General features: G+C 46.5%; 1 protein-coding gene across 1 annotated transcript in view; it reads right to left on the bottom strand.

The window, feature by feature from the left end:
* Positions 1-1,707: 1,707 nt before the first annotated feature.
* Positions 1,708-14,684, bottom strand: part of Jaml (junction adhesion molecule like) — a 28,936-nt gene continuing 15,959 nt past the window's right edge. Inside the window, exons 7-11 of the mRNA XM_085828260.1 lie at positions 11,404-11,635; positions 8,172-8,322; positions 6,184-6,244; positions 5,012-5,095; positions 1,708-1,847 (exon numbers count right to left, since the gene is read on the bottom strand). Coding sequence (XP_085684386.1) covers positions 1,782-1,847; positions 5,012-5,095; positions 6,184-6,244; positions 8,172-8,322; positions 11,404-11,635 — 594 coding nt within the window. The 3' untranslated portion in view covers positions 1,708-1,781. The remainder of the gene's footprint in view (positions 1,848-5,011; positions 5,096-6,183; positions 6,245-8,171; positions 8,323-11,403; positions 11,636-14,684) is intronic.

Here is a 14,684-nt window from a genome sequence, read left to right as displayed (position 1 = left end):
TTCCGCCGTGTGTATCAGTGCATGGTCCAGCACTAGGTAAGACCATTTATGCCTCCCCCTCAGTGGTCTTCATAGCACCCTCTGGCACCATGGAAGCTAGCCAACAAGGAAGATTTCCAGTTGGCTCCAGGCTGACTTCTCTGTGTTTACCCAAGTGTGTGGTGACATCAGCCACAGATCTTACCACTGAGTTATGGGCAACACTCTGTCTCAGACAAGCAAAGAAATCAGTGGCCCAGGGACTAGGCCAGTGTAGCTCAATAATAGAGTGCTTGCGTTGGTATAAACAAGACCCCAAATCAAGTCCCCAGTAGTTAAAAGGGAGGGAAGGACTTAGAGAAGACTTTTATTGCCCCTGAATGGGCAATGAGGAGAAAGATACAGAGATGAGGTAAGGTCTGTGACAGTTGAGGAAAGGTGACCATAATGAGTCCCAGCTGATCCCTAGGAGCCATAAGTCAAGATTTAAAAAACCAAAAATTTTGGCCGGGCGGTGGTAGCGCATGCCTTTAATCCCAGCACTTGGGAGGCAGAGGCAGGCGGATTTCTGAGTTCGAGGCCAGCCTGGTCTACAAAGTGAGTTCCAAGACAGCCAGGGCTATACAGAGAAACCCTGTCTCGAAAAACCAAAATAAATAAATTAATTAATTAAATTAAATTAAATAATTAAAAACCAAAAATTTTAAGATCAACTCTTTTATTTAGTTTTTATTGACCATTTTAAAAAACTTTTATATATATGTATGTATGTCTATGTACCTTGCACATGCAGGGACCACAGAGGCCAGAAGAAGGTGTCAGCTCCCTTGGAATTGGCGTTACAGTTATGATTCACCATGTGGATGCTGGGCATCAAATCCCAGTCTTCTGCAAGAGCAGTCAGTTCTCTTAACCGATGGGCTATCTCTCCAGCACCACTCCCATTTTTAAAAAAAAAAAAATTTTTTTTTAAATAAGATCAACCCGTTTAAGTCTCACGATAACAATGAAAAGTATAGGAATCTCATATTTCAGACCAAGAATTCAATCGTTGGCTGTTTGCTTTGGCAAGCCTGTTCAATGCATTTGGAAAAAATGGATGCCCAAACTCCACAGGCCTAGCTTCAGCCGTCAATGCAGATTCCCAGCCCGAGGAGATCCCACAGCTGTTCTCATATCCTGCTTCCAGTGGGTTACCCCTAAGTCTCCCCCCCAGATCCAAACCAGTCCCCAGATGCTGAGTCCATTGTGGCTCTCCTCAAAGGACACTCTCTCAGGAGTTCCATGCTTCAAATTTCCCCACTTGTCTTTCATCCAGGACATAAAAAAAGATGATTCCCACAAATCACACCTATTTGGGGATAATTCATCAAAATAATTTTTTTTCATTTTGGTTTATATCTCTGTGCGTCTCTTAGTAGCTCATCCACAAAAACAAACAACAAACAAACAAGCAAACCACTGTTTGCATTACAGATCCGGTCCAATGGAGAGCTTGAAAGCCCAAGGCAGATCAGGCAGTTCCCCATCCTCACCAGCCCGCACACCACTTCTGGGAGAAGTCTGAGGTCTCCCTCCCCTCATCAGTGCCTGGTTATCTGGAGCAGTTCAGCCTTCCTGCCAGACTCCAAACCCTCCATCTTCAGCCTTTTGATGGAGGCCAAGACCAGATGGAATGCACAAGTCTAAAATAGCTGGCACAGTAGTCCCAGGGACCATCAAAAAGAGTCTCTCTTCCTTCTCAGAAAGTTTGCTCGGTTTTGGAAATTCCCCAAGGTGACTTTTTTTTTTTTTTAACCATATTACTTGGATCTGACTGAAGAGCGGACCAAACTGGATGCTTTGGGAGAAGAAGGCCAAACTGGATTCTGTGGAGGAAGAGAAGAATAAAAAACAAACACATTTGTACACAGTTAGGGACTGGGGATGAGGCTTAGCAGTGGAGTCTAGCATGTGGAAAGCCCTGGGTTCAAGCCCCATCACTGGAAAAAAAAAGTTAAAAAATAATAGTAGCAGCCTTTCACTGTGATTTTCCTTATATGTTGGGTAAAATACTAAATTCTACATATGTTGCCTCATTTGTTCCTCACCCCCATAAAACACGGTCCCATGTGGCCCAAACTTACTATATAGCAGAGAATGATCTTGAGCTCTAAGATGGAAAACAAGCTCACAGAGACTAAGTTACCTGCCTCTAACCATCGCCTGCTAAGTTAGAGGCAGGATCTGGATCCAACCATCTAGCTCTAAAGGCCATGTAATTCGGTGTTGTCCTGTGATATCTAAAAAGAAAAGTCTGCTATTTATAGATACTTCCCAGATACTTTCAATATGTGATTGGCTGAATCCACAGATTCTGGAAACAAAGAAACAGACTACATTGAAGCAATTTAATCAGGTCAACAGTAACAAAATGACAGGCTCCGTATCAGCATTGTATACCAGAGAACACCTCTGCTGTTACAGTTTCTAACAAGAGCCTGTAACCCAGAGTTTGGCCACAGGGAGAGAGAGAGAGAGAGAGAGAGAGAGAGAGAGAGAGAGAGAGAGAGAGAGAGAGAGAGAGAGAGAGAGAGAGAGAGAGAGAGAGAGAGAGAGAGAGAACACATACCTATATACAGGGACCAGTAAAAGATATGAGATGAGCCCTTGGAGCTGGAGACAAAGGCATTTGCTGGACTCCCACCTTGTTATGAGTTGCTAGGATCTGAACTCTGGTCCTAATGATTGCAGAGCAAGAACTCCTAATTGCTTAGCCATCTGCCAGTCCGTGGGTTTATTTATTTTGTGGCCTGGAACCCAAAGATCCTCCTGACTATTAATTGGGATTAAAGTTGTGCGTCACCACACCTGGCATGTGTTTCTTTCTTTAAAAGATTTACTTTTTTTTAATTATGTATATGTAGGGGAGGAGTGAAGTTGCCCACAGAGTCCAAAGGTGTCAGGTCCCCATGGAACTGGAGTTACAGACACTTACGAACTGCTTAACGTGACCTTTGAGATCCAAACTTGGGTCGTCTGCATGGACTCTTACCTGCTGAGCCAGTTCTCCAGCTCAGCACATAGTGTTTCTAAGTGACTTGGCCAGCCCTGAAGGCCTCTGTGTTTGTAGCCTAGGCCTCACTTCACTCCTACTTTAGCAGACCTGAGGCATCAAGGGGCAAGGACATCAAGGGACAGAGGTACTGTTTTCCTTGCACAGCATGTGAGTAGCTGTGGGCTCTGATATATCTCCACTCCTACAGACTGTGTTTGTAGGTGACACTCCTACCAATAGCCATGCTAGCTGGTCTCTAACAGCCAGGATGAGATCTGGCCTGTTGCTGGAGTATCACATGGCAATAATGGGAGAGGGATGTTGAAGAAAATGAATCTATTCATCGGTGACTTCAGAAGGGCTAATGTTTTACTTAGTGGAACAGGGCCAGACCTCTCTTCTCACAATGCCTTGGCAGAACTCTCTCCACTGTCATCAGCTGGGAATCATGTGTCTTCTGTGCAGTATGACAGGAGCAAACACAAGCCCATCATTCCACATGCTTAGGAGGCCAGCCTTCCTGAACTGAACAGAGCATGGCTCCATCACAGGATGGGGATCACTGATAAGTCTACAAATTAACATGGTGCCACTGTGAGCCACTTCCTTTGTCCCTCCCCCTACACACTGCACAGCAGGGAGCCTTTCTGGGTGCTTTTCTTCTCTGAGTCTCCTGAGTTGAAGAAGACTCAGACTCCATCCTATCTACTGAAATGTAGCCGGCAGCCTGCATGGCAGTTAGATTGTGAGAAGCTAATAGTAAAGTTCAAAATAAATAAAGCCAATGGCCAAAAGGGATCCTATTTTACCTTATAAAATACCTGTGTTTGTGTGTATGTATGTGTACAGCTGCCTCTGTGTGTGCATGTATGTATCTGTGCATGTGCATTTGTGTGTGTGTGCATGTATGTATACATGTGCATTTATGTGTCTGCATGTATGTATTTGTGCATATGCATTTGTGTGTGTGCATGCATGTATGTGTGCATATACATTTGTGTGTGTGCATGCATGTATGTGTGCATATGCATTTGTGTGTGTATGCATGTATGCATGTGCATTTGTGTGTATGCATGTATATATGTGTGCATATGCATTTGTATGTGTATGCATGTATATATGTGTGCATGTGCATTGGTGTATGCATGTATGTATGTGTGCATGTGCATTTGTGTGCATGAGCACAGACACATCATATAGTGGTGTGCATCCGGAGATCAGAAGACCACCTTGGGTATCAGTCCTTCCACCTTGTTTGAGACAGGGTCTCTTTCTTGTTTGTTGTCACCTATATTGGGCTGTGTTTCCAACTCTCATCTTGCCATAAGAACGCTGGGATTACAGATAGACGTGCTGAAAGCTTTTTATGGGTTCTGAAGACTTAAAACAAGCTCCTCATGATTGAACAGCAAGCACTTTACCAAGCAGTTTCCCTAGCCCCCGCCACACACACACACACACACACACACACACACACATCGTCCTTTAAGATAGGGTCTCATGCGGACCAGGTTGACTTAAACTAGGTATGCAGCCAAGAATGGCCCTGCACTCTGTGTCCCGCTGCCTCCACTTCCTTAGTTGGAATTATAGGTACGTACTACCACAACTGACTTACACAGTGCTGGGAATCAAGTCCAGGGCTTCATGCCTGGGAGACAAGCACTCTATAACCTGAACTACATCCCTACCCACTACTTTTCCCCTTCAGTCTCCTGCCAGTCTTGTCCAATGACCTAACATACTTTATTACTTCTAGTTTAGCCAGAGCTGGGCACAGCGGAAGGCTCCTACCTATGGTGCTGGTGCTCTTGACTGGCAACTTTAGTCCTAAGCAGGGTTTGTTCTCCCTGTTTCCTACCACTTGGGGAAAAACCCTGCCCTCTACAAACAACCTCTTCAGGAGGCCTCACCACTCTTGCCTCCCTCCTGGAGCCACAAAACCTCCTCCCATTCCAGAAACCTGGCCCAGGTAGGACCCAGAACAGTTCTCACCATGGTCATATAGGTGCCCTCTGACTCTCCACTTGGTCTTCTCTCTGTCGTCTCCCATGTAGTTATGGAGGAGTAGATATGCTTCTGGGGTGGAGAGAATACAAAAGTTCCTAAGCGACATCCAGGAAGGAGAGCCGCTACTCCTGCTCATCAGGCCTCAGCTACCAAAGCAAAACAAAGCAAAACAAAACAAAACAAAAACAAACAAACAAAAACCAACAAAGCCAAAACCAGAAGAGCTACAGAATTATCAACGATTATCATTCAGGCTCCAGACTTCTTGAACTAATTCACCAGGAAAGGGCACCAACTTAAAAAACAACAACAACAACAACATCTCTGCATCTCTAAGCATTGGCTTGGCTGCAGGGAGCCCACTCTTATCCTGCAGAATCGCTTGCAGGCCTTGGTCACTTCCTTCTGATTAGTTACGGCAAGTTGATATTCATTATCAGCTGGCTGTTATCGTCTCTCAGAGAGTTGATATGGCAAGAACAGCCCTCCTTGAGCCTCACAGCTGTGAGGGCTAAGGACTGTGATTCCCCATCCTGTTGCTCTTAGGGGGAAAAGACCCAATCTCAGGCTTCTAAGGGTTGAACCTTGTTAAAGAAGACTCCTACTTTTGGGACAAAGGCAACCCAAAACTCAAGAAGCCAACGGACCAAAGAGAAGTGTCTAAAAGTTAAAATGTGAAGAAGGGGAAGGAGAAAAAGAGGGGGGAGGGAGGGGGAAGCTATTGGAGCTCAGGGAAATTAAATAATCTCTCAGCTCCTATTTATAACTCCACTTCAAAGCCCTGTGAAGGGGAAGTCCATCTTGCTCTCCTCTAAAGGTTCCTGAACACCTGCTCTTAATCAGTAAACCCTAGCTCATGAAGGTAGCGGAGCTTTCTCATCTCAAGGTCAGGGCTCTTTCCTGTACCTACACCCAGGATCTGCCGCCCACGGCTGATCTGACCCAGGCTACCCTGCCCCAGCCCATTCCTCAGAGGCAGTGGTAAAGGCTTCCCAAGTCACTGTTGTGCACAAGGCCATGGCCTATGAGCTGAGAGCTGAGACTAATGGGTAAGACACAGTTCCCGAGTGGCAGTCTCCACCCTACACCTCCCCAGGGTCTCCTGCTAAAGTGTGTGTGCATCCGTGTCCCCCTCAGAGGGCAGGCCCTTCTCTCACCTCTGGTTTAATCTTCTCTTTGTTCTCCAGGCTCTTCACAGAAGCCATAGAACTTACTGAACTGTAAGGCATAAGAGGCACACAGAGTTAACTTCTGAACCTTGAACGGTATGCTGATTCAAGCGCACCTAGAAGGAACGCTACATACACTAAATGGGACTTTCGCATCCAGCAAGGCACCTACATCACACTGGACCCTTGCATCTCTTTACAGAGAGATTCTTGGGAGGAACTAAATACGCAAGAGCAGCTCTTCTGGTGAGAAATGGGAACCATTCTTGGGATGGTTTGGCTGCAATGTGACTTCACTTTTCTGTTTTCACACTAGCACGGCTGGGCACAATGGTTTTGGAAGTCCTAGCTACTCCTGAAGCTCCGCCTCCCCCCACCCCACCAGGCTGTGTGCTCTGACCTTCCCTGATCAGGCCCTTCATCTTTAATCTCTTGGCCAGTTCCCTCATGTGTTTGTCATTAAATTTATGGTTGGATTTTTTTTCCTGTTTTGATCTAAGGAAGAATATTTTTTTCATTAAGTATAAGTGTGAAAATAAACCATGATTGTAAAGTTGTATATTCTCACTGTTAAATGAATCAAATACTACAGGTTTCCAAGTGGTTCCCTTACCAGACAGGATCTTATCTTTATTGCCTAATAACTCCTCAGAACTATCCTTCAGATCCTCTGTCAATGACAGTCTAAGTGACTCTCAGACAAAACATGTCCGGCCCACAGGCTTCTGACATGAACATCGTATTGTTTCCTTCCTGTAATTGAGATCATGCTGCGAACTTCCCCTTACAACCTTCTTGATTTATAACCGTCCCATGCCATTATATGCTGGCTTGTAATGTAATGGTATTTTAAATAGAATACCCACTCACCCAGTCATTGCCTCTCTGGAAGCTGCTCTAGCCACAGATTTTTATTAGTAGCTAAGTTACAGTGGCCGTCTTTATGTGGGAATCTCATGACAGCAGTGTTTCTTTAGAAGGCTGGCTTTCCTTAATGCCGAGAACCACGGTATGGACATAAACTGTGAGTGGAAACTACACAGTCTCTTGGTCTTTTGCTCAAATGCATCATGACTAGAGAGATGACCCTTAGAGGGGCCAAGCAAGTTCAAAGCTACATCAGATAGCTCTGGGAGTGTCCCTTAGCAGGCACAGTTGCTTTCTTTAGAATGCACACTCCCCTGGGACAAGCCACTCAGGCAGCAGTTCTGTGACTCGGTAGAAGAAAGCTTGTCTAGAATGTGCAAGACACAGACAGGGTTCAATCCCCAGCACAGGAGGGAAAAAAAAGGTAGTAATCCTTGGTCTTTACAGGATGGGATCTTTCCCACTGCTGGGATTTCAACTGGTACATTAGCTTAAGCTGTCAACATATTTAATTAATATTCTATAAACTGAAGAGCTGCCAGTAATCAGTAAAATTCTATAATCTGTGCCCTGGCATCTGCACATCACTTGGGAGAGCAAGCGATGACGTTCAGTTAAATATCACATTTCAAGCCAGGCATGGTAGCACACACCTGCAATTCCAGTAAATGAGAGAGTGAAGTAGGAGGTAAGTTTGAAGCCAGCCTGGGGTACACAGGGATTTCCTGTCTCATTCTCCCTCCCAATTAATAACTTCTCCTATGCAGTCTTTGAGTACTGCCACACCTTGTGCATGAGGTCTATATATGAACTGCATTCCACTTAAGCCTCCATTTGTGAGGGAGCTGATAAACTGTATAACAGCAAGGAGAATGAGCATGGTATGGCAATGTCCAAGCCTTTCTGAAGGGTGGTACAAAGGGCACAGAGCCACCTACAATGGCATCAAATATAACAAGCAATGTCACACCACAGGGCGCTGGCCCTCTCTTCCACTTTGGATTAGATAAGACCAGGCTCAGTTGGGGTGATGTGGCTTTTCTTCCACTATAGTTTTAGAGGCAGTGTACACACTCAGCCTCCTAACTGGAGTGGGGACGGTCATGTACCTCTTATTCCACTTGGTTTTCTTCACAATTAATATCAAAACCGGAAGCAGCAGGAAAGTGGCACAGACGATCCCCACAATGATCACCAGCTGGTTTCCATTCAGGATCCCCTGCTGACCCCTATCAGTTGGAGGAGTTGGTGAAATTGTCCCTAGGGAAAGGGAGAGAGCATTGAGAGGGTCTTAGTATTCTAGAAGGGAGCCTTATGCTAACTAAACAGCAGCATCCAGGTCAGGAAACAGAGGGAGAAAGCCAGGCTGCATCCCGTATCAGGACACTGAGACACCATCCCCATTAGACCAAGAACAAGTCCAACCCCTTTTGCTTAGCCCTAACGTGTGGTTAAAGATGGCGGGAGAAATGGCTGCCTTTTCCTATGCTAGAGCAGCCTTTACATCACTCAACTTTATGTTAAAATTTGGCTTAACAAATGACTAGAAATAACAGGCATTTTCAAGGCTACTGACATTTTTATGGGCAAATAATTATTTTAGAAAGAATATACGCTATAATACCCAGCTCTATAGTGAGAATGCTATATGAGGCTTCAGACTATGCTACCAGCACAGTGTCCTTCACTCATCTCATCTGTTTATTCTAAGGCCATATATCAGCATTTCTTTGGGACCAGAGATCTCTAGGCAGAGAAGATGCCCACAAAGACAACTGGTGTCCAGTTCCTGTCTTCAAGGAGGGAGACAAACACAAAACCAGAGATTCACAAGCTTCTACATGCATAACTACAGATGTCTGTATCAGAAACAGAAGGTCACAGAGAAAGGGGTGCTTGCTTCTGTGCAGAGCATGGGAAGAGATCTTTGCCAGCAAGTGTTAGATGTTAACGTGAATTTTAAAGGCAACATTCAGTTTGTTGGGCTGTTGATAATATGGCGGAAGGAAAGGCTGGGAGGGCATGATGCTTAGCACTTGGTGGCCTGTTCTGAGGGAGCAGAAGCAGCTCCACAGCTGCCTTCAGAGCCTGAAGCTGAGGATGTGGTAGGAGCTGGAAAAGCAATGGGGTCCAAGTCTGGAAGGAGCTTCACCTCCTCTGCAAAGAGTGTGTCCTCTTTTTGCTACAGGTCACGGAGAAGTCAGTTAGAGTTGTATCTATAAGTGGTGCAATGCAGTGCTCCACGGTGACTTCGATGGATGGCCCCGGGGGCTAAGAGTGACAGCAGGACCCGGTTAAAGGCTTGTCTAATAGAGGAGAAGACAGCCAGGACTAAGGTTGGAGAAGGCCTGGAAGGAAGGCGGCCTCCAAATCAGCAACAGAAATGACAGAACACACTCATCTGTTAGATTGGGAAAGCAACAGATCAAGGGCCACTTCCTGGCATCCAGTTACATAATCACACCCATGATGGTGGCCTTAACCAATGCTGGGGAGACAGGATGAGGGAGAGGCATGCGGATGTGAAGGATCCATGGAAATTGGTGAAGATGAAATATATTACATGCATACAACCCCTACCGTCCCCCAAACCAGCTTTTCTCTCCCTCATCTCTATGCCCTCATCTTTGGATTCAGCCAACTGTGGATTGAAGATAATCATGGGGAAGAACTGTCTGTCATCTGCCCCAGGATGGTGTGTGGAGACAAGGATGGGGTGTAGCCCTGTCTACGGGTGAAGTGGCCTCAAAAGGAGGTAAGCCCCCATGCCCCACCTTGGTGTGCTTTCTCTGTGGAGCAGAAGGCAGGCTTGTGAGAACAGAACACACATAAGAATGAAGAAATTAGCAGCAATCTAGAGGTGATCTTTAGTATACAGAAGGCTTTATATCTGTTATAAACAATTGCCATTTTTTAATATGGCATTTTTATATAAGGAGCTTAGGCAGCCACAGATTTTTGGCATTTTCAATGGAGGAGAAAGTCCTGGAACCAAATCTCTTCAGATATCAGGAGACCCATACGGCTGCTTATAAACATCTGTGCCCATCTAACCGTTTCCAATACAGAGTGTAGATTAAACACAGTGTCTAATATCACTGTGGTGAGGAAGACTGGGGACCGATGGTCTGCACGCCACTGGTGATATAGACTAGAGTGGGCCCAATAATCTGAGTGAAAACAGAACTGTAGGGTGAGAGTTGATGTGGGGCGCTGGCAGGAGAAAGAACTGAGTTGAGCAAGACTGAACAAGAAAGGGAGAAAGTACAAGGTCAAAGAGCCAAGCTTTTAGGATCCCCAGACGGGTGGATGATGTCAGAGCGCAGGGATTAGCAGCACCCAGGGCAGGAAGGAACTCATCAGCCCCAGGAGGGTGTGTGGAGACAAGAATGGGGTACAGAGGTGTCTACGGGTGGGGTGGCCTCAGAAGGAGGTGAGCACCCCCCCACCCTACCCCGCACCCCCCGCCCCATCTTGGTGTGCTTTCTCTGCGGAGTGGAAGGAAGGCAGGCTTGTAGAGAACAAAACACACATAGGAATGAAGAAATGTCTTGAAGAAACCCATCTGTCCTGCTTCCCGCTTCAGCTAGGACCATTTGGCTCTGGCAAGAAGGTATCTCTGGCCTGAAGCCCTGAAGCCCCTCCCTTTCTAGTCGTCTCCCCCACTCTGAGCCGACCACAGACAGCTCCTTCAGGCCTGGGTGAGGGAAAGTCTGTAGCCCACATCCTGACTGCTAACAGAGTTAAGATTTAACTTTAGCCTCTCACAACCTGCCTCAGTCAGTATGATTAGGTCTCCCTTCTCCTGGTGCACACTGTTTGCCAGAATGTAAACCCTTTCATCAGAAACCCCTCTGCTTCTCCTTCTGGAACATTCCTATTTTCTCTCCATCACTTGCTGTCTCTCACTGTTTAGGATTAGTCTCCCTTCACGTGGATGTGCAACTCCCTCAAAGCCAAGCAAACTTGACTTGGGATCTCCACTCTACTTCACTCCAAGCTCCCATGTCCTTACAGCAGTGGACTACGCTGGCCATGAGTGGGGTTTGGCAAAGCCTTGGGCCTCATTATACATTAGCTCATTGTATGTTAGGCCTCCTTTCCAGGCCTAACAGCATGCAGAAACAGCAAGGAGAGTCCAGGCATCTGGTGAGCCAGGTTGATGGCAGCTCACTTTCTCAAGGTTGTACCAGTCCAAGGTCAGCCCCTAGAAGCAGTGCCTCCTTCCACTGTGCATGCCTGGGGGCCTCCTTCCACTGCGCATGCCTGGGACCTCCCCTACAGCTATAGCCCTGTTGTCATGTGTAACCCCTTAGCTCTCTTTACCCAAATATTAATTACTTTGAAAGTCGTCCTGGACCACATGCAGCACAATGGTTTTCCTGGACTCCAGCTTTCCCAGGTAGATGCTGCAAGTGTACGTTCCTTGGTCAGACTCCTTCACTGTTTGAAGTTTGATTGAACCATCATTGCGGGAGATGTCACCTGTCAGGTCTACACGGTTGCGGAAGCGGCCCAGGCTCTGGAAGTTTCCACTATGCATGTTGGAGTCATAGCTCAAGACTGTCTCCTCCTACAAGGAAGGGTCAAAAGCATGAGGCTGTGGATGGACTGTGGGGGACATCTCGCAGCTGACAAGGCTCTGCCATGCAAGGGCAAGAAGAGTGTTAGATAACACAAAGTCGTGTTTGTTGATGTTTGGCCCTGGTTCTTTTCTCCCAGCCTTCTCCTCCCAGAAATAAGACTCAAAACTCAAAAATAATATTTACAAATACCTTGGCCATAGAGCTAAGTCATCTTCTCTGACTAGATATAACTTAAAATATTCCATCCTATAACTTAAAATATTCTAGCCTACATTCTGCCGCATGGCCAGTTACCTATGTGCAGGTACCAGGCGTCCATCTCATCACATCTTCCTGGCGAATCTCCCGCCTGGCTCTATCCCAGAATTCTTTCTCTTTCAAGATGCTCCCCCTCCCATTTCCTGCCTAAGCCATAGGCCATCCGCCTTTTAACTGACTGGTGATGCGTCCATACAATACAGAAGATACTCTCACTACACTTGTTCATACGCACTTGTACAACAGGCGTGTACTGGTGAAGCACAACTCAAACCATAAACAAGTGTTTCATCAGAAGAGGTAGGTTTTAAAGGGGTCCGTGGCTCCAGCCTGCAAGCCTAGCTACTCAGGAGGCTGAGGCATTTCAAGTGAGTAGTTTAACCAGACTCTGTCTCAGAAGAAGGAGTGAAAAGAGGGCTAGGGTTATGATTGTGAAGTAGAGTGCTTGCCAGGGACATGTGAAATCCTGAGTTCACTCCCCTACACCAAAGCTAAGGACAAGAGAGGGACAGAGGAAGAGAAAGAGAAAGAAACAGACAGACAGTGTCAGAGACAGAGAGAGAGAGAGAAAATGAGAATATAAAGTAAAGTTAATTTACTCTTTACTCTTCCAAAAAGAAAAAGAAAAAGGAGAAGAAAAAGAAAAAGAAAAAGAAAAAGAAAAAGAAAAAGAAAAAGAAAAGGCTTTTTACTTTATTGTGTAGCGCTTCCTGTTAGATTTCCCGCAGGCAGCTAAAGCATGTCTAAAATTGACTGTTACCCCCAAACCAGTTCCTTCCCGTCCATCCCACTTTCCGTAAATGGCAATGTCTTCTTCCAGATGCTCAAGCTAAAGATCCTGGAGTCATCATTAACCCCTCTCTTGTGCAGCTTGTATCTAACTCCCCAGATCATCTGTGCCCTCTGCCTTCAACATACACCCCCAGCCCAGCTGCCCTGTCTTGGCTCCCTACTGCTGCCCTGCCAGGCCCACGCTAGACCTCATCTCCACCAGAAGCATCTCAGCAGCACCAGCTTTCTCACCTGCCTCCCTGCTCGCCCTTCCCCAGCAGACGACAAGCCTAAGATCCAGCAGGCAGCTCCTCTGCTCTAAACCCTCCCCGGCCCCTCATCTCTCCTAGAGCCCATCCCTGACTCCTTTCCTCTCTCACGTCTCTCTTCAATTCCATCACTGAATTCAGTTACCCAGAGGCCCAGCTACTTCCTGAGAGCTGGTCTCCAGGCTGCTGCTCTTGCCTCTTCTGTAACTAGAACCCCCCAGGCCCCCCTCTTCACCTTGCTCAGACCACTATATAAATGTCACCTTCATGAGGCTTCCCTGACTATCTACAGAGACTGCGAGCTTAATGGTTCTTCAGAGCTCTGCATCATTTATTGTTTTAGATGCCCACCTCATGGTTGATTTGCTGTGAATAACCCTCCACCTCTGCCGTTACTGTCCCATCAAAACAGGGTCCTTACGTAAATGGAGGTCGGAATGTTTTACAAAGGCATGTGGATATTTAGTGGTGGTGGTTGTGGTAGGGAGTGGTAGGGATTGAAACCAGGGCCTCAAGCATACAAGGCAAATGCCCTTTCTACCAATGAGCTACTGCTCTCACCCTAGTTGTTGTTGTTTGTTTGTGTTTGTTTTGTTTTTATTCCAAAGGGAAGAGAAGTCTTTGGGCAAAGGTAATGAGTTAGAGGCAGAAACACAAATGTAAAGATTCGGCCCCAACTCCTCTTTCCGTTGTGACCCCTTTGATGGGTGACATACAAATGCATGCCCATGGGGGCTGGAGAGATGGATTCAGTGTAGAGGTCTGGGCTAATCCGAGGCTTTCCCTGAGGTCCTGATGTGTGGAGAAGGAACATGGCTCCTTCTATAAAACCAGGAGCATGCTTGCCAGAGCCTTTAATGGTCTGGGGCTAAGGCACAGGGGGAACTGTGGCTTCAGATCATGAGAACAGAATTCTTCCCACCGTAAGGAGCTATGGTTATTAGACTCAAGACTAAGTGTATCCAGACTTAGTGCTCTTGAGACGCCCTGGGTTCCCATTGTGCAACACTGCGTGATTAGCTTCCTGCTGACTGCATCCCATTGTACGATCATTTCTGCTGACTCTGTCCCATTTCTCCCCTAAAAACACAGGGTACAGTGAGTGCTGTTTTGGTTTGGTTTTTTGCTATTTTGGTGTTTGCTTGCTTGCTTGCTTGCTTGGATGGACTTTTGAGACAGGATTTCTCTGTGTCGCTCTGGCTGTCCTGTAACTAGCTCTGTAAGCCAGACTAGCCTCAAACTCACAGAGATCCGCCTGCCCATGCCTCCCAAGTGCTGGGATTAAAGGCGTGTGCCACCACCGCCCGACTTGGTGCGATACTTCTTTAAAAGCTTGCTTGCGTGAGCCATCAGCTTGTGCAAGACTTCCTGATGCCAAGCTTTCAGTTTCTTTACCTTCTCATCTCAAGGCCAACTCCCACTTAGGACCCTGCCAAGAAAGATCTCCCTGCTAGTCCAGGTCAGCTCAGCAGTGAACAGTACTTGTTTGTACAGAGGACCCAGGGCCAGTTCCCAGCATTCACATGGTAGCTCATGGTTTGTATTCCAGTACCAGGCAATGTGATGTCCTCTCTCCACCTCCATAGACACCAGGGATGCATGTGGTGCATATACATATGTGAATGTAAATAAATAAAGATGTAAAGATGGGACAAGCTCTTAGAAGTGAACTTGGGGCTACCCATCATTCCCTATCCGCTGCCACAGTGCTGCCCTTTCTGATCCCCACAGATAGCAT

The sequence above is a fragment of the Mus caroli genome, unplaced genomic scaffold, assembly GCF_978045245.1.
Source record: "Mus caroli unplaced genomic scaffold, Mus_caroli_1 scaffold_11, whole genome shotgun sequence".
NCBI lineage: Eukaryota > Metazoa > Chordata > Mammalia > Rodentia > Muridae > Mus > Mus caroli.
This window is presented reverse-complemented; position numbering and strand designations above follow the sequence as displayed.